Here is a 21405-nt window from a genome sequence, read left to right as displayed (position 1 = left end):
TTTTAAATAACAAATTTCGACTCATTTTGTGACAAGTTTCTAGGTGCTAATTTTGGTTGACTACATAAATCATTGTGTCTATTTATTTGTTTCTGTAAACGACAATGTTTTATAGTCCTGCCGTACGTACATTTGAAACCGACAGTTTTTTTACGCTGAAATTACGTAACTAATTTTAAAAAGAATTTCTTCTAGAGAATTTGTTTTCCCTATTTCAAATTATGTTCTATTTGCATCGTCGTAGCAACCCTATATTTCCAAATTTTCTTCACCTCTCAGTGACCATGATGGGGCGAGGTCCTTGGGACTCTTATACATTGTTATTTAAAATTAAGTGCAATTTCCGGCCATCTAGCAGCTCTATTTTTCCAATTTGTTTTACCTCAGCCCCAACCATGGTGGGGCTGAGGTCCTGGAAACACTTAATATATATTTTTATTTCCTATTTTAAATTATAATTGCCACTTTCAAAACTATCATGGGCTAAGATCCTGGAGGTACTAATAAATATATTTTTATTTTATATTTGAAATTAGGCCTAAGTGCCATTTCCGGCCATTGAGCAGCTCTATATTTTTCAAATTTTCTTACCTCAGCCCCACCATGGTTGGGGCTGAGGTCCTGGAGACACAATTAATATATATTTTGATTTCCTATTTTAAATTATAATTGCCATTTTCGAACTATGGTGGGCTAAGATCATGGAGACACTAATAAATATATTTTTATTTCATATTTTAAATTAAGTGCCATTTCTGGCCATCGAGTAGCTGTATTTTTCCAAATTTTGGTTGGTGTTGGTGTCATTTGCAATTACCATTTTCGCACCCCAGATATTTAGAATTATTAGTTATTACTCACAAAACTAAAAATATAAATTTTGTATGACATGGGATACAATTTTAGGCCCTATTTTGTGTCAGTTGGGGTTTTACAAACGTTTATTAGACATACAACCGTTGGTGGCGCTGTTTAGGGCCACATTTTGGGGATCTGGCATTATTTTTCCCAATCTGGCATTATTTGAGACAGGATACGGCATAATTTAAATTTTATCGCTGGCAACGCTGTTAAATTCAAATGCAGTTGTGGATCAGTGCCGGCTTGGTCTTCCTGTAAAGCAGGCCTTCTAGCCTAATAATAGACCATAGCACACCTTAGGTCTCCACTAATCTGTAGTCTTACTAGGCCTAGCCATATCTAACTTCTACATGCTATGCCCTCTCCTCCTAGAGTAGCCTAATAGGCCTACTGTAGTACTATAGAGATAGGGACTAGGCCTAGCCCAGGCAGCGATTTTTTTTTTCGTACATAAGTTGGGGACCCCCTCATGAAACGTCACAAAATAAACATGAATAATTCATCAGTTAAATTTTCTTGTTCCGTGTGCACCCAAGCGTATAGCAACAAGAAGTGATTACACAAGTGCGGTACGATTCTAGGCCTATCTCCGCTGTTGAAGAATAGCGGCGTTTTGTGTGGATTGTCGAAATAATCGGCCTTTAGTTTATGGTGTTTTTAATATAATTTATTACCAAAGAATTACGTGTTAAAATTATAGTTTCTATTAATACTATTAGGCCTAATTATTAGTCTCTAAACCCATGTCTATTCTAGTAGTAGCTGTGTGGATGTGTGTGACGTGTGTGTGTGTTAGGTATGACCAAAGATAGTTACACTATCTTTGGTATGACACAATCCGAGTAATAAGTCAGCAAAATTAAACAATACACATTACACAAAAATACATTTTTTATTCTCGTGGGTCAAATCTTCCCATCTCATGTGTTCATATACGCGCATTTTTAAAGTTCCTTTGAGTACATTGCATATTGTTTGATAATTGATAGCAGAATTAAAAAAATACAGTACACAAATTATACACATTCTTTATTCTTGTGGGTCTAAGCTTTCTTTGGGCTATGTCCAAGAACGCTTGGGTGCACACGGAACAACAACTGCGATACGATTCTTTCTACAATAATAGGCCTAGGATTCTAGGTCAATTCACGTGATTGCCTTCGCGCACACTCTTCTTCACACACACGTCCACTATGCAAAATGTGTCGAGGCTAATCGACAGCTAATTGGACATAGCCCAAAGACACAATTGTCACACACACCCACACAGCTACTACTAGAATATACAGGGGTTTAGAGACTAGTAATTAGGCCTAATAGTATCAATAGAAACTATAATTTTAACACGTAATTCTTTAGTAATAAACTATATTAAAAACACCATAAACTAAAGGCTGATTATTTCGACAATCCACACAAAACTCCGCTATTCTATTATGAAATCAGCGGAGATAGGCCTAGAATCGTACCGCACTTGTGTAATCACTTCTTGTTGCTATACGCTTGGGTGCACACGGAACAAGAAAATTTAACTGATGAATTATTCATGTTTATTTTGTGACGTTTCATTATGGGGTCCCCAACTTATGTACGAAAAAAAAAATCGCGCCCAGGCAGGCTGGCCCTAACTAGGGCTAGCCTAGGCCTAGCCTAGATAAGATTGATACATCATCTAGGCTAGGCCTAGTCCAACATAATATGAGTAAGATAGGTTTAATGATGCCTGTCAATGAATATTATCTGCCATTCTAAAGAATTCCGTTGGCTTTTAAGTCCATAATAAGATAAATACTTACTTTTTTTTATTCAGATACATGTTGTCAAAGTTTGTTTATGGTGTGTGTGGTCAAAGAATATATATAACAAGAATGAGTAATCCGCGATTTTCCCTGTAACAGTAATATTGTCCATGTGGTAGGGCGCCGCCATAAGTGAGGATGTATCTGGGATGTATACAACTGTTTGTGACGGTTTCACTAATCAAAGGCTGGACCACCGGTAGTATTTTCATGATAAAAATATTATCAACTACATGCCAACATCATGTTAAATGCTATTTGGATATTTAATTGTTCGTTTTATGCAATTTATTTAGTAAAAACTGCCGTATAAACAGTTCGCTTTATCAACCGGGCGCTACGATAGCGTGACCGGGCGTGTTGGTGTTCACGGATAGTTTAATAATATTCCTATATTTAACTTGTTTCTGGTAAAACAAATAAATGTTAATGACATTTAACATTTTATCCTATAAATAACATGTATTTTATACTAATTTATATCATTAAAACAATACTTAATTTACCGGGCGTAGAGTAGTGCGCGGCAATGGTAAAGAATAGGCCGTGCTGAGTAACGATTCGTTGATTTTGGTGTTGCTGTGTTAGGCCTTTTTTGTGAACTAATTTAGCATGTTAGTAAATAACTGTCTGTAAAAGTGAATGTACACTAGTTTGTTAATAAATATGTATTATAAAATAGTTTACAATTGCGAAATAGATTATCATAATTCTATTTAATGTGACATGTACAATATCTATTAAATCAAGTCTTATTTAGTATGTATACATCCGCCCTTATGAGGGCGGGCATCACTCTCTGGAGCTCTCTGTTACAAATTTCTCATGCAAAAATCGCGGAATACTCATTCTTGTTATATATATTCTTTGGTGTGGTATGTTGTTGAAATTAAACTTTATTGAGGGCGCAATCAATGTTTATATAAAACGCAAGAGCTTTAAAAAAAAAATAAAGTAATACATTTACCATGATTTACTGTAATTGGCCCGATTGGCCACATCGCGGTAACATAAAAACTCCGGGTAAATAATTAATATCATATTTCTCCATGGTAAAATGGATAAAAATATTATATTGCTATAAGTTGTATTAGGACTACATTTCTCTTCTTCCTCTTCCAATTAAATCCTTCCTTACAAATTTGTATAAAGAATAATATCCAGTTTTATATTTGATTTTTTTAATTCTTTTTACGCATTTTATTAGAAAAGAAAAATTGAATTAATTTCTTTTATATTTTTGTTCTATGGTAGATAAAACAAAAAGCAGCTTCAAGGCTGAAAATAAGACAAATGTAACACCTATTATATCAATTAAGATATAGAGCTCTCCTTATAGAAGCCAAACACACTTGATCAAAGCTAAAAAGTATGATTTCTTTAAAACATTTTATAAAAGCAAGAAAGGAATTCTGGTCTTTAAAATGGTCTTGTTAAGCGTTTTCATGAATGTTTTGGGTTGGGAGAGTTGACTGTATTTTACAGTTACAAATCAATGTAGCAGACAATGTAACACACACAAATAATCCTTTATATTGCTATACACACAAAACACAATGACTGATAAAATGAATCAAAATATAAATTATTTATTGTTACAATTTTCTTTATACAAAAAAAAATCATCTTATTCACATTTTATATTATAATATTTCATCACTGTAATGTACAAATGTATACAAAATAGCAGAGAATCTCTAAAATTCTCTGACAAAAACTCACAGCTTTATCACTTTATGCATAGAGATATATTCATTCAGAGCCAAGCACCTGAAGATTGAGTTCATACTCATGAAACAGCCTGTAGTGCAATAAAATGTTCATTTGGTAATTCACTAGCGTCTTTATCATTTATTATAGTGTACGATATATATAGTTATAATATCTCTATGCTTTATGTAAAATGAAAGTAATTAAAATAAACAAATCCCAATGATTGCTTGTAAATAACTTCTAAATATTCCAGTATCCTTATTTTAAAATAAAACAACAAAGAAAAATACATCACAATGCAAAAGGCAATGTTAAAATACAATTTATAGGCCTATGTTAAAATACTGTTAAAAACAACTATTAAAAATGCAGATTGCAAAACTGCCATATGCCATGTAAAATACTGTTAAAACGATTAAAAATTCAAAACAAAAATTACAGTAAAGAGTTATCGTCAAATGTTAAAATTGTACTCGCTTCACTCGCTCCCCCTCTAGGAAGTGTAGACTATGGTTCTCGGAATGATAATGTTCTCCTTGTACGTTTTCTGTCGGTTACCATTATTGAAAATGCTTGACATTCGTAAAACTAAACTACTCTGTTTCACAGTGTCTTAGATGATTAATAACATTTTAAAGTATAGTGTTTATTGTTTGGAGGGCCCTTATAGGGCGGAGGTGGGGAGGCTGAGTTCATTCGAGGGAGGTGCTTATTCGAGGGATATGTTAAATTTTTTAGTTTTAATTATATGGTAACATTTATAATCAAATGAAATCCTCTAATACTGTAGATATGAAAAGTGGTAAAAAAGAATAACAAATGCTTGGTAAATTGTAGATAACAGTGCGATGAATTCTACTACAAATAGTATAATTGTGTTATTATAAATGTGGATGGATGTTTATTAGATAGTTGGGTTGGGAGGAGGGATTATTATTCAAAGTGACGTTTTATTGGAGAGGCGGTTTATTCAAATAAATACCATCCTAATAATTAATACATTATTTAATTTAAACATCTTTTGAAACTAACTTCCGTGACAGAGTGGGCCGTTTCGGCCAAAGAAAGAAGACATTACGGCTTGCAACATGGGCAGACATCTCGGTCCTAACGGGACACAGATAGCCTACAGTTATTTCTGCCAGCTTACTCAATAAAACTCGGCTATCGGGATTTCACTCGATTTTAAACAAAATGTCTTATCTTATCATCAAATCTCCCTATGTAATTTCATAGTACTATTCCCCACAATATATTCCGATTCTTTATGGCATATATTTAATTTGATCTTTATTAATTTGCAGTATAATTTTTATTTTTAAATTACTGTACCTTCACACGCGCGGTCCATTCCTAAAATAAACAAAGCTCCAGTCCTAGGCTACTATCGGTTTTTTTTTTCCCGACTTACAAAGGAACACTGTATTGATTGATGGAAAGTGCCTGTTTCCAGTCACCTTTAGGGTCAAATCTATTATTTTAACTGCTCCCTTGTGTATAAAAGAGAGAAAATAGTTGAAACCAGGTTGTTGCAAGGTGAACTCATCGTGAACCCGGAAATTACTTGGACTGCGAAGAATTGAAATTGAGTAGAAAATCTACTGTTGAAATCATAAATTTTGTTAAAAAACTCTTTATAATATCTTCCTAAGATAGAAATATGGAACAATAGCGTAGTACTAAAAACTAATGTTATCAAATCTACGTTTCGGGGTACATCTGAGATGGATAAGGTAGGTATCCAAGGCGGAGATTTATACCGAAGTTTTTGCATTGTGCTCGCCTTTGTCAGAATGAACCATAATTTATATATAGATGAATGCTATTTACAATAAAGGACTTCCCAGTTCTACATAGATTGGCTTTTGGTGGTTGTAGTCTAATGCCAGATCTATTAAAATAAACAGTAATGTAACAGATGAAATAAATTTGTCTGTACAATACTTGGTTTATTTATCTATGACATTGTATGACCTCAGCGAAAGACACCTTTGCATGATTCAAGTGTAACACTGTTTTTAAATAAAGCATTATTTTTTGTCTTTTTTTTTGCAATTGATTGGAACAACACCACTCTCTGCAGCTTAGACATTTGTTGGTTCATTTTTTGGTAGTGAAGACTTTTTTTTCTTCCATAGTTCATAGATAAATTTGCATAGAGCTATGGCCAATCCAAAGATACCACACATTTTTAGGATTACGTCATATTTACCCATCAAGATTATCAAGACTAAGCCTAAAATACAACAAATTATTAACCAAGTGTTCTCTGAAATTAAAAGAAAAATAAAGCATTTTTAATATTAAAATTCTCCGCTCATTCCTTTTTATCGAGATTTAAGAGCCATTGTCTGTAAAAATCAAAGATTTGGTGGCAGATGTAAAAAAATGGATTTCTCTCAAATTTTTACCATGAATAGACATTTCAATAAAAAGCATATCTACAACATTCATTTCAATTTTTAGCCTCCGTTGCCATGACAACGGTCAATTATCCAAATTTTGATGTTTTTGCCATTTTTCACAGATTTTCTATAGTGAAAAAGTACAAACTTGTATACTTATTTTAACCAAAAATACTTACAGTATACAGTTTTTGTTTATAGCAGTGTAAACAACATGTATTGAGTTCCATTTAATGTAGAAAAAAAATAAATTACAAAATGGAGTTTGGTTGATACCATTATTTTAAAAAGGGGTGTTTTTAAGAAATATTTTTTTTATAAAAGTATACCTCATAAACGTACCTATAACTTCCAAAGTGGTGTTTTTAAATCAATGAGGTTTTTTAATTTGATAGTCAATAGGTTTGTCAACAATAATCACGAAAAAAACACTGGGGTAAATTTCGTACATAGGTTTTGTGTTGCCAGGAAAATACGAAAAATACAAAAAATATAACAAAATATCAACAAACAAAACACATGAAACACAATTTAAATATGGCTAATCCAATAATAAAATGTATATGTGGCTTGTCATAATGCTACTAGAGTCATACGAATATTTTAGATAAAATAGGAGAATGTGTTGCCAGGTTTATTTCAATTAATTGCCAGAAAAACAGTATTTTGCATTGAAATATGTAGTTGATGGAAAATAATGTTAAACTTGGAAATAATTGCGTCAATGGTTTTTATAAATTTTTAAATCTATTTTGTGTAAAGAGATACAGAAAGACCTCCCAAAAAATCTGACCTTGTAAATAGGTCATTTGAGGTCAAAAGGGGTCAGAATGCAAAACAGGACAGGTCCCCACTTTACTACAACTATTAATGTTTGATCAAAATTTACAAGATAGTTCATAACAATTCTCAACAATTTTCTTATTTTACCCATAGTGTTCCCTTAGCAACCATTTCTATGTGTAACTAAGGAAAGTAATTTTTTTTTAAACGTAAAAAATGGCGTTTTTATAAATACAAAGAATTGATTGCATTTGTAATTTTTCTCAATTTTACTTCTACTGCATTCCATTAATGACAAACTTGACCTTGTAAATTCATTCATTTTGAGGTCAACATTTTACTTTAAATACTGAATCCTAATAATCTCAGAAAGAAAGTCTTGACGAATCTGAATAAAGGTAAAAAAATGACCTTTATAGTGTTATCTTAAACCTGTTTACGTAACAAATGATATTTAAAAAAAAAATTAAATATGGAGTTTCATGAAAAAAAAAATTGTTTACATATTGAGGTCAAATGACATCAACATTTTACCTATAGTGTATTGTAGCAACTGTTTCTATACGTAACTAAGTACAATATTTTTAATATGGGGTTTCATGACTACAAACAATTGATTACATAGCTTTACTACCTTTTCCCAAATTTACTTATCTACTGAATCCCAGAAAATGTCTGACCTTGTGAAAGGGTCATTTGTTGGGTCAAGTTATGTCAAAATGTATTATTTATGTTATCTTAGAACCTGTTTCTATGTATAACTAAGGATAATTGTTTTTTTAAATACAGTTGAACCTCCCGTAAGTGGCCACCCTCGGGACCTGGAAAAGTGGCCACTTACGGGCGGTGACCCCTTACGGGAGGTTCTGCCGATAAAGGGTCAAAATCACTTATGGCAATATACGATATTCTTAACGAAACAAAACTCTCAATTTTCCAGCTAATTGTAGGCCTATTATTATTTATAATCAGGTGGTTTAGTATTTTTTAGCATTTTCAGACAAATTTTAAAAACTGTTATTATATGAAAAATGGTCGGTCAAAATCTGTGTAGTTTTCTCATCTCTTCACAGTAATGTTTTTAAAACCTCTTCAAAATAAAGCTAATATATAAAGAAATACAATAAACATGCACCTCTAATTCATAGGTCCATGCAATAAGTATCGCATTTTTCGATTGGCCGCTTACAAAAAATCTCATTTTTAGTATAAAAAGGTGCCCGCAGTTGCTTACGGTAAGCACCAAATGCACTAATTAGATAGGAAGAACAAACAGGCTTTTCAAAGTGCGTCCGTCAAGGGAGGTGGCCGCTGTAAATAAAATATGGGATTTTCATGAATAAAAATAATCACAGAAGAAAGTGCTTACGAATATGACCTTGTGAAACGGTAATTTGAAAATGCAAATAAGGCATGCCTGCTAATTATCTACAAATTTAAATTTGTATGAGATAAATATGCAAAATCTAAAGAATATCTCATTTTTAGTTACCATAGTAACTGTTGCTATGCATAACTAAGGGAAATTAAATAATTATCAGATAATTATTAATTAATAATTATAACTGAATCCAACCATCATAGTAAAAAAAAATATAGAATTTAAAACCAATATTTAATAATAAAGTGTGATATTTTACATGCTGACCTTAAATGAAATGAAATTTCAAATCAGGGCTTCAATATTTGTTATGTAGCATTAACATACCTTGACTTTTGATTGGTTCTATTTTGGGGAGGGGAAAGTGGTGGATCCAGGACTTTTAAATAGTTAGGGGGTTGAAGGCGAGGGTCTAAAAACTTAACTTTATGTCCTATCTTTTGCATTGCAATTTTTAACTTGGGGTGGGTGGGGGCTTGGAGAATAGGGGAGGGGATGGGATGGAGGAGTTTGAATCCGTCTATTCATTGGGGCGATAGTAGCGGCAGTGTGGGTGGTGCTTGAATGCATGCATTTGACACTCTATAGTGGATGATCGACCAAAGTGTTGCAGTTTATCTTTTTGTGGTTATAGTTGGTCGGGGTGGGGGGGGGGGGGGTAGTCGAAAGTGGTGGTGGATGGGCATGTGGGATCTGCTTAGGTTAGCAAATAAAAGAAGTAAACAAATGAAAGAGGAGCTTCAAAATAAGAGTGGAGTAATCTGTTGCAAAGATTAAAATTCACAACGATCTGATAATTTATTCAAATTTCCAGAGGATATAACCTATAAAATGACATTAAAACTGGGAATTACAGAATCTATAGTTAAAAATTAATTTTTTTTTCTCACAACACAACTAGAACTATATAAAACATTAAGAATTTTTCTGACCAATGAGTTTCAAATCAAATAATCAAAGAAAATAAAATGTTTTTACTAATATACCATGTTTTTTTTTTTTATAAAAATGCCTATGTTTCTCGCAACACTGCTTGTAGATTTTAAATTTACCCCAGTATTTTATTTTAGAAATCAATTATTAAACATTAGAACTACCTATTTGTAATAAATCAGCTAAAAAAATACACCACTTTGGGCGTTATGGTGAAGTAAAGTTTAGTTGCATTGAACAATTTAAAAAAAGTGAAAAACACCCCTTTTTAAATAAATGGTATCTCCCAAGGTATGAAATAAAAAAAAATAAAAAAATTTGAAACAGGTACACAATGCATTGTTATTATGCATACACTAATTATTTTTTATAATTAAATGAACAACACAAAAATATCGTTCATCAAAGTAGTACCAATATCCATTTTAAAAAACCTTAAAAACGGACAAAATTTGTCAAAAACACAAATTTGGCCGTTGCCATGGAAATATACGTGTGAAATAAAAAATACTTCATATTTGATTTCTTTCAACACATATATAGCCATGTGCAAAATTTGAAAGAAATCCATTTTTTTGAGTCTGCCACTCTTTTTGATATTTCTTTGATTCTTACAGACAATGGCTCTTAAAGATTATTAAATTTTTTATTTGGGGTTTATCTTTATATTTATAATTGGTGTTTACTGATATATAAATAAAAACTAACATTAAAATATTTGTATTATGTTATATTAAGTGGCAACATTCATTGCTGTTGGTTTTGATGAAATAAAATAATATTTTGTAGGACCACAAAAACATAATTAATATTTGAAAAAAATATTTTGCTTTAGAAATTGCAATTAACCCTTAAATATAATATAATATATGATTACACTACCTTTGAAAAATGTCTGTATGCGTTCTTTGAGGCTGGAAATAAAAATGTAAAAAAAATTAAAACTAAAACTACAGTGCATTAATAGTATACTAATATAATTCAGCAGGAGCACAATGTTTATGAGCTAAGATGCTATATTTGTCATGGGATCTTACGACTTTTTATGGTATATAGCAAACTGAATTGGGCCTTTTAGTCAGGATTAAATAAAAACACATATGATACTAAAGGTTACTTTTAATCTGTATTTAGTGCAACCATTGAGGTGAAACGATGGTTAATCAACTTTCTCAGTAAATATATATATGAGAGCATATTCTAAAAAATAGCACTCCTTGTTATTTATAAATGTTAAACCTACTACTACCCTGTATGTGATACAGATGTGCTCTCAAAGTTAAGTTTAGAGGATGATTCTCGGAATGATAATGATTTGGTAAAAAGGTTTTAGAAGGACGTTCTGGCTTGGACGTTTTCTGTTGGTTACCATTATTGAAATGCTTGATATTCGTAAAACTAAACCTACTCTGTTTCACAGTGTCTTAAGCCCCTTTCTCACAAAGCTGTAAGACGGTAATATTGCGGTAATTCGCGAACGTCGGCTTATGTGTGAAAGGGTAAAAACCCCTAATGTCGGCTTCCGTTAGACCACCTCTGGACCTAGTAAAATTGGAGTAATATTATCGTTCAACATAGGACAACGCCAGCAATGTAGATATTAATATCGAAACACCGAACATTTATAGCATCCTACCTGATGAACTTAACAATGAACTAAACATCGATATACATCCTCGAGCTCCAAAGCGACAAACAAAACACCGAAGAGGAGGTAGAAAGAAAAAGAAAAATATACCTGTAGGTAAAAATAGCCTAAATATATGTTTTAATAATATTAACTGCTTAAGCAAACATAGGATTTATGAAATTGAAAAGTTTATATATAGTAAGAGTATTGATATACTTGGTATTGCTGAAACACACTTAAAAGAGAGCAACGCAATCTCTATTAAAGGTTATAACTGGGTTGGGAAAGAACGTAACGGGAAGAAGGGGGGTGGTATTGGGTTATTCCTATCAGACAAAATAGTGGTTACATCTGAAAATGTTTTAAACTGTATAGATGATGATTTTGAAAGATTATGGGTAAAAGTTAGCGTAGATAAGGTACCATTATATATTTGTGTTGCATATTTCCCGGTCCAGGGAGTAAACAATGATTTGACTGACGATCTATACGCCCAACTGCTCTCTGAAATAATTAGAATTGAAGAGAAGGAAATGAATCCTCTTATTCTACTTCTAGGTGATTTTAACGCACGGATTGGTGACTCCATATATAACGGAGACCCCGTAATAAACTCAAATGGAGAAAGGCTAATACAATTTACTAAAAACGCTAATTTAACTAACCTTAATAGTACTATTTTTTGTGAAGGTAAAATAACATGGCAAAGAAATAATCAACAAAGCACGATAGACTACATGTTATGCTCAAAATCCTTAATAAATTATGTAAATAAACTAATTATTGATGAGCATAGACAATTTAGTTTTGGGAGTGACCATTGTGTGTTATGGTTAACACTAAATAATCTTAACATAAGTAATCAACAGACAAGTAATCAAAATAAACCAATTTGGGATATTAAACATAACCAAGATTATTCCTTTTATCAACAAAAAGTTGAAGAAAAATTTAATGACTGGAATGTTAGTAACGAAAAGAATATCGATACTACATGGGATTTGTGGAAGGAAAAAATTATCGAGGCAGCCACTGAAGGTATCGGAATTAGACGTGTAAATAATAAAAACAAACCGTGGTTTGACAAAGAGATAGACGATGCCATCAAAAAAAGGAAAATTGCGTCGCGAGAACACAGAACATGGGTTAAAAATAATAAAATTACTAATAGGAACTGTACTGATAATAATAACACAAATAATACTATGAATTATGATAATGGCGTTACACTGTGGGAACATTATAAAGAGGCACAGAAACATGTTAAGCAACTTGTTGCTCAGAAAATCACAGAAAAACGTGTTAGGAAATCTATTGAAATTGCAAACAAAGGTGGTAAATCTTGTAAAGACTTTTGGAAAGTGCTAAAAGGCAATACAAATAACAGTAAAAATATTCAATGTATTAAATCAAGAGACTCTGGTGAAAACATTGTTGAAAAAGGGAAAATGAATGAGGTTGTAAAAGATTACTGGGAAAATCTTGGCAAAGCCAATATGAATCTTAATGATTGCGGTACTTACCTTACAAGTCGTTTTGTTAATAATATTAGAAATCAAACAAAAACAAATTGTACATATGATAAAGATGTTGACGAAAATTGTTTGTATGATGTTAAGATAGATTATGATATTGTAAAAGAGGCTATACTAATGGCAAAGAATAATAAGTCACCAGGTCTAGATAATATAACAAATGAATTAATTAAGAATGGTGGCGACAAATTAATCAGATCTATATTAGACCTATTTTTACAAATTTTAAAACTAGAACAAATACCAAGCGAGTGGAATATTAGTGTAATTGTTCCTATTTACAAAAAAGGGGATCGCAATGATCTCAATAATTATCGAGGGATATCGTTAACCTCTTGTATATCCAAAATTTTTAATAGGATAGTTGCCAAAAATATCTCTCTCTATCTTGAAGACAATGCTATTCTTTCGGAAGTCCAGGGAGGCTTTCGACCTTCGTATAGATGCGAAGATCATATCTTTGTTTTAAAGAGTATAGCAACTTGTCGCTTACAACAGGGTAAGCATACATACATGGCCTTCTTGGACTTCCGAAAAGCATTTGATAGTGTATGGAGAGACGGCTTAATGAAATCAATTTGGAATACAGGAATAAGAGGAAAGGTATGGAGGATGATTGATAAGCTTTATGCTAATGTTAAAGGTAAAGTCTCCTCTGGTATAATTGATACAGATATTTTTGATATTGATCAAGGAGTAAAGCAAGGGTGCGTTTTATCACCTGTTTTATTTAGCATCTACATAAATGAGTTTACCAAAATGTTAAGATCCAAGGATATAGGTATTAGAATAAATGATACATGGATGGGTAGCCTTTTTTGGGCTGATGATATTGTATTATTAGCTAACAATGAACTGGAAATGAAAAGAATGTTAGACCTTGCAGGAAATTTTGCTAAGGAATGGAAATTATGCTTTAATTTTGAAAAGTCAAATATACTGATAACTGGTAAACGTGTTGATAAAGTAAGACAATGGAAATTAGGTAATGGCTTTATATCTGAAACTGAATCATATAAATATCTCGGTGTACATATTTCTCGTAAATTAAATGACCATATACAAATTGAGAATGTTATAAAAAAAGGTCAAAGATTAATAGCGTACGTTAAATCAATTATCAGTAGCTTTGATAACTTTAACAGAGTATATTATGGGGATACTCTGTGGAGATCGATAGTTCTCCCATCTATCAACTATGGTTGTTCAGTATGGTGCTCTTTAAGTAGAATAGATATAGATAAACTAGAGCGTCTCCAGCTCCAAATGGCACGTTATATCTTAAAAGCACCTCGAAATACTCCTTGTGCCGCCTTATATGGAGAGCTTGGTTGGTCTCCAATTAACAAGATTCATAACGCTCTTCGTATGAAATACTTCCATAGAATTATAAAGATGGAAAACTATCGATGGCCAAAAATTATGTTTATTGGAATGCTACAACTTAATTGTGAATTTAAAGACTTAAGGTATAAGTTTCTATCTTGTATAAACGATATTCTCTTGAAGTGTAATTGTGAATCCAAAAATATTTTCACCACTCTCTCAAATTATAAAGAAGTCTACTTTCCAATTTCTGAAATCTTAAGAAAACTTAACTATATAATGATAGATGAATGGAGAATTGAATTACAAAATAAATCAAGTCTCCACATCTATGAAACATTAAAATCAAAACCTGGACTTGAAAATTACTTAATTGATAAAAATAATTTTGAAGGTGCTGCATTAAAATTTAAAGCTCGTTCAAATACTCTACCTTTGAATGATAGAACTGCAAATTGGAATATTGATAATAATAAAAAATGTAAATTGTGCGGTACAAATTCGGACGAAGACATCCATCATTTCATCCTTAATTGTCCAGCTTTAAATAATATACGTAATCAGGAATTATTTCATTTATATGTGGATATGTATAGAAATGGCAGCAAAGATATGTTTGATACTTTTTATACTTCTCCTGAAAATGACAAACTTAAATATATTTTGGGATACTCAGATAATTTAATTGATGAAGAGTGTGAAAATATTTTGGATAGTTTTTGTAAAAGATACCTAAAACAAGCATGGCAATTTCGAAATGATTCACTGAATTCCATGACTCAATAACTATGTTATCTACATTGCTACATTAAGTAAATTGAAATAAAAGTGGGTTGGGGGTTTTTCGTAATAAGCTGTGTTTATCAGCTGATTTTATTTTATTTTATACACTTTTACTATATCTTGTTTTGTATTCATTGTGTAAAGTAATGATCTACTGTATGTATCGATGTAAATTGGGGGGGGGGGGGGGGTAGGATAGGGGTTGATAGTTGCTTTTGCCTTTTTTTACTTTTCTGTTAATTGTTATATTTTATATTGTGAAGGATGCACCTTTGTGCTAAGTGTGCCACCGATCTAAAGGTGTAATTCCAAATAAATAAATAAATAAATAAATATTATTACCGTCACGGTCGTAAGCCTGATTTGTGTGAAAGAGTCCACGATATAACGCCTGCTTACGCAGCGAAGCAAGGATAAATTCGGGACATTTTCATTTATTATGAGAAGACTGTGACAATTATTTTAGGCCAAATTATTAGATTTTATCAATATATATATTTGTTTAGGTTAGTGTGTAAATAATACATGGAAGAATACAGCCAATAATAATAAAAATATAACAGATGTTGGTCCAAAGGTTATTTAACTTGCTGTAACGTACATAAGCCTAGGCCCTAGTTAGCATAGTTCTAGCAGGAACATCCTCCGGTGCGCGCGCCTGGTGCTAGCTCATAACAGCTTCTGATAATTTAAATTAAATTAATATTTGTAGGCCTAATAGATTTTGTTTCTGTAGAATCGGGCAGTTATTAACACGGAGTTGTGTTAGGCAAAAATATAGGTTTTATGCATCGTAAATAAAAACCAATAAAATTAAAGATGGACACACAAAACAACATCAGCAAACATGTGCGCGCATGGCGTGTTTCATTGGCGGTGCCCGCCATTTTTTTTTTCGAAAAAAGTGCGACCTCTATTTTATGACGACAGTAATCTTTAAATATTGCACCTTTTCACTGTGGCCTTTCACACAGAAAACGGTAAAATTACCTTTTGTGTGAATGGGTCTAGACCGGCAATAATACCGGCTTGCTTACTGGGATATTGCCGCAATTCTATGTGAAAAGGGCTTTAGATGATTAATAACATTTTAAAGTATAGTGTTTATTGTTTGGAGGGCCCTTGTAGGGCGGAGGTGGGAGGCGGAGTTCATTTGAGGGAGGTGCTTATTCAAGGCATACGTTTATTTTTTTAGTTTTAATAATATGGTAACATTTATAATCAAATAAAATCCTCTAATAGATATGAAAAGTGGTAAAAAAGAATAACAAATGCTTGGTAAATTTTAGATAACAGATAGTAATAGTATAATTGTGTTACAAATATAATACAAAATGCAATAATTATTCTAAGTGATGTTTTATTGGGAAGGTGTTCAGCGTTTATTCAAATAAATACCATTCTAATTGCTATAATTATAATACATTATTTAGTTTAAACATCTTTTGAAACTAACTTCTGCGAAAAAGTGGGCCGTTTCGGCCTAAGAAGGAGGACGTTTTAGATGGCTTGTATTCCTGCCAGCTTACTCAATAACTTGGTTATCGGGGTTTCACTTGATTTCAAACAAAAGGTCTTATCATCAGTTCACCCTATGTAATTTTATATACTATTCCCCACAATATACTCGGATGCTTTATGCCGTATATTTAATTTGATCTTTATTAATTTGCAGTATAATTTTTATTTTGCTACTGCACCTTCACACGCACCGTCCGAAAATAAACAAAAACTTAAGATGGCTATCACCACCAACGGCCAACTTAGTTGAAACCAGGAAGTTGCAAGGTGAACCTGTGGACTCACAGTGAACCCGGAAATTACTTCTACCGTTCACAGTTGAAAATCTACCGATGAAATCAGAAATTTTGTTTCAAAACGCTTTATAATATCGTCCTAAGATAGAAATACGGAATATTGGAAACTAATGTTACCAAATCTTCGTTTCGCGGTACATCTGAGATAGATAAGGTAGGTATCAAAGTCGGAGATTTGTCCCGAAGTTTTTCCATTGTGCTCGCCTATGTCAGAATTAACCATACTTTATATATAGTATGAAAGGCATCACTCACTCAGGAAAAGCAAATGTCATTTGGGCTACTCCAAAGCATACTAATACCTAGTTTTTACTTACCTGAGATTTTTTGGTTGGTGTAGATCTGAAATAAACAATAAAGCTCAATAAGAATTAAGCATCATGAGTAACAGTAGTTATATATATTATAATTTGAGTAAGGGAAAATTGTGTTGTTATTGTAAAACTCATTAGTGGGTGAACGGATGACGCCCTAATCAATATCACTGTTATATGTATTACATGTACAGTAGTAGTAAATAAAAATTTTTGGATTTCGATTTTAAAGTGGTTTTAATTAACAACACACACAATACAACTAGGTGAACAAGCCCACGCTACTCTACATGTTATCCGGCCGCTATTGTAGCGTAGCGATGATTTTCATTAAGCTAAGCTGAAAATGGATTTCTAAAAAAAGTAGACAACCGTGAGTAGGTTGGATGAAGTATAATTGAAACAATTTTGAGCAATTTTAAGCGTTGGGTACGAAACTACATTAACGCCAAAAGGATTATACGTACTGTTATCAGCAGCAGCCGTAAGTACAAGGGTGGCGCCAGGATTATGTAGGCCTAGGCCTATATGTCATATTCGATTGCAGTATTTTACTAGGCCACATTATAAGATACTGTATATGTTTTCATATTTGTACAATAAACTACAACAAAAGGTTCGTACTTGTTTTCATATTTCTTTTTCACCACCAATACATTGGAATATTCAACATTGCAGATAAAATACTGGAGTAGCTATCCCCACAACACAAACATATCCCGATGGTTGCGGAAGGCTGCGGAAGGCTGTCGAAGGCGCCATTTCGCGAGTAATTATAAAAACAAATTTATCAGAATTTTTTCTAATGTAACAAGAACTAAATAAACCAATTTATTGTATATACCTGATTGTATTCATGCAATTTGATTCATTTAATTAGGCATTACGTGTCATTTGAAATTAGCCCTATCTCATGGAAAAGGGATATATCTAATGGTGATAATTACAGTATGAACACTCAGCTTTTTGTAAAAATTTGGAGAATCAACTTGTTGTGCGTGCCGTCTATAACTGTACTCCGAATTTAAAGTTGGAGCACTGCCTTCTCTAATGGCCTAGCTTCCCGACCAAGCATTCATCAATGATTTACGATAGATAAATTAAATAAAAGTAGGTGTATCATAAAACAAATAATGAATGTTTTGTATTTGTTGAAAAACTGCTTTATTCAATTTTTCAACTCCTGAAATATTCTCACCATCCAACTTAATTAATTTTAATTAGTATTTGTACTATTTATCATTGTAAATATACAGTAGTGTTATGGTACTGTAGAAAAATTTGTTATATTGACCTGACCTGACACAAAATATTTCCACTTTTTTTTTACCAAAACAAACCAGAAGACCACACATGCTACATGGTTGAACAAGAGCAAATAATCAGTATCTAACAATAAATTTGTCAATCAGTTAAATACCAGATAAGCCTGATAGTATGGATAGAATTTAATAATACACATTGGCAGTGTTGAAAGCTATGTTAGTTCCTTTATTAAACATACATGTACATAAGATTTATTGTCCCCCTGATAAAAATTAGAAAGATAGGTCACTTTAATTGTTCAGAATAAGAGATCTGCTTTGTACAATCTGCGTTTTTCCATATTAGACCTATAAATTCTTTGGTTATCCACAGTTTTTTAGGTTGCCATTTAATTTGCCTGCCTTGGGCACAACATTAATGATCTTAGAATAATCATAAATACAGCCTTATTATATTATTAAATATTATCTTTAAACTTAAGATACGTAATTTTAAAAAACTCCTTCATGGTCACTGTTAAAACCAACCCAGTGGTTGCTGAGATACAATTTGTGTTTGTTTATATAACCCTTGACCTTTTGTAACATTTGTCAAAATGTGTAAAATATAACAACGTGTATATTTCGAATAATTTTTAAATTATTCTCTGTAACTAATGGTCGTAAACACTTGAATTGGTTTAAAAAACCAAATTCAAGTGTCTACGACCATTAGTTATGGAGATACATACATGCCCTAAGTTGTGGGCCCAAGGTCAGAAATATTGTTGTGGACAGACGAACAGGTCTCGTTTGGTAGCAGCACTCGACACGAAGGGAACCTTAGGGAAGAAGTTGAAGTATGTGCCGCCCACACCAAATTCAGCCCAGTAGGCTGCAAGTCACAGGTTATTCCCCCATTTAAATTTATTTCATTTTTATCTTAAAAATCAACAATATATTCTTTGTATTAAAATATGATGTGAATTACTAAATGTTAGAATATCATTCTCATTATCAACTTCTTTGTCATTATCATCTTGTTGATATCATAATTTTTTATGATTCTTTGTTTTTGTCCTTTTGTCTTGTTGAGGGCCCCATAAAATCACGCAGGCTGGGACACCCTCTTGAAATATAGTGATCAAAATAAATAAATAATAAAGAAATCATAAATCACATTTTCATAATCTTTTTTTATCCCTACTATTCTCTAATTTACTTTATGAAAAATTACCTTCTGTTGGTAACAATTGTTGACTTGAAGATGCAGTCTCATTCTTGTCCTTCTCACTGTTGCCTATAAATAATCAAATAATCAGTTAATATATTCTGAACTTTAAATTAAATTAGTGTTATTATTTTATTGAAATTAAATTACCATTACATAACTTTTTTTGTTAAAATAAACATAACATCAACAATTAACTTCAGGATAGTTCTATAACATACCAAGTAGTGTGTTTCTTGCTCTTGTGCTTAGACAATTTGCAAACTTTTGTATTTTGACGGAATCATCTGCTAATTCTTTCTTAATCTCCAGATAAAGAACTGCATCCCAGATATTGGTGAAGTCATCACTTGTCAACTCGTACAAATCAATAACATCACGTAATGTATTTTGGTCTTCTTCTCTCAGTCTCAGGGCCTTAAACAGTTGCTTTCTGTAAGATGACAAACTTGTATCAGGCCTGTCCTGAACATTGTCTTTCATATACAGTATTACAAGTACTTCAGCAGCTTTGATTTCTGATAGCTGTGCAATCTCTAGCAGCAAATAAACATTGGTTGGTGAGATAAAACCTTTGTCTTTAAGTGCAATGAGCAAGTAATTGAAATCTTGATATGTAATAAAACCCAAGTGACCAAATAGTAGGAATTTTAGCCAATGGTATATTTCCATCATAATATCATCAAAGCATCTACTGAGACCAACTTTAAAACTTTGGAAATCTGTCCTGCCTGTAAATAAAATAATAGGACATAGTTGATAAGAAATCATATAATTTATTTCACCTTTAAAAAAAACAGAACATAACCATACAAACAGTAGGCTACAAAAGTAATGCTCAGTGGCCATTTTTTTAAAATTTGATATAATATATTATTTTAATAAATGATAACTGTCTGACTGAATTGTTAATTTTAAAAATCCGACTGATGATAATGGCTAGATTAAGAAAACAACAAAGTCTAGTGTTTGCTAATCAGATTTTAGGCTAGACTTTATTTAAGAATACTGAAAAATGCAGTAGTCTCTGTATCACATTGCACGTCTGAAAAAGTGAAATTGACCACTTACACCACAAGACTTTACAGCCAACATGGTACTGTACAGGAGATAATTAATCAATATAAGCCACTCACTCCTTGGAAGTCTAAATCTGACCATAGTACTGTTTTTATAGTTATTTAGCCTCAGTTAAATTTAACATTACAATATTATGTTCTAAAAGTTTGGTTCAACAGGATTTAAGATATACAATAAATTATAATACTGTACCAATACTATTCATAGAATCCATTTCAATATAAACAAGATAGTGATGACACATCTTTATATATAGACAGATATATACTGGTACAGTATGTTGTCCAAGGTAACCCTTTGCAAAAAACCAACCTATGTTATTATTATTATTATTACAGTATATCAAAAATTTATAAAGCTTCAATTCAAAGACAGAGGTACAAAATCAATGGCGCTATGCATGTTAGTGGTCGAAAAAATACATTCATATACATTCATATACTATATACGTTTGTATACGACGTATACTAAATATATACTAAATCACTTTGAGGCTTCATTGTACGCTTTCTTATAAAAAGCAATAGCAAATGGAATATCCTTTTCGACTGATAACAAAATAATATTTAA

At 32.0% G+C, this 21405-nt stretch overlaps 1 protein-coding gene across 1 annotated transcript in view; it reads right to left on the bottom strand.

Annotated features, from left to right (window-relative positions):
* Nucleotides 1-21405, bottom strand: part of LOC140046602 (uncharacterized) — a 54608-nt gene that overhangs the window by 13452 nt on the left and 19751 nt on the right. The window contains exons 15-18 of the mRNA XM_072091296.1: nt 19977-20486; nt 19762-19824; nt 17284-17308; nt 10758-10789 (exon numbers count right to left, since the gene is read on the bottom strand). Coding sequence (XP_071947397.1) covers nt 10758-10789; nt 17284-17308; nt 19762-19824; nt 19977-20486 — 630 coding nt within the window. The remainder of the gene's footprint in view (nt 1-10757; nt 10790-17283; nt 17309-19761; nt 19825-19976; nt 20487-21405) is intronic.

This window comes from Antedon mediterranea, chromosome 4 (genome assembly GCF_964355755.1).
Source record: "Antedon mediterranea chromosome 4, ecAntMedi1.1, whole genome shotgun sequence".
Lineage (NCBI taxonomy): Eukaryota > Metazoa > Echinodermata > Crinoidea > Comatulida > Antedonidae > Antedon > Antedon mediterranea.
Note: the sequence above shows the minus strand (reverse complement) of the source record. Positions and strands in the feature narration are given on the sequence as shown.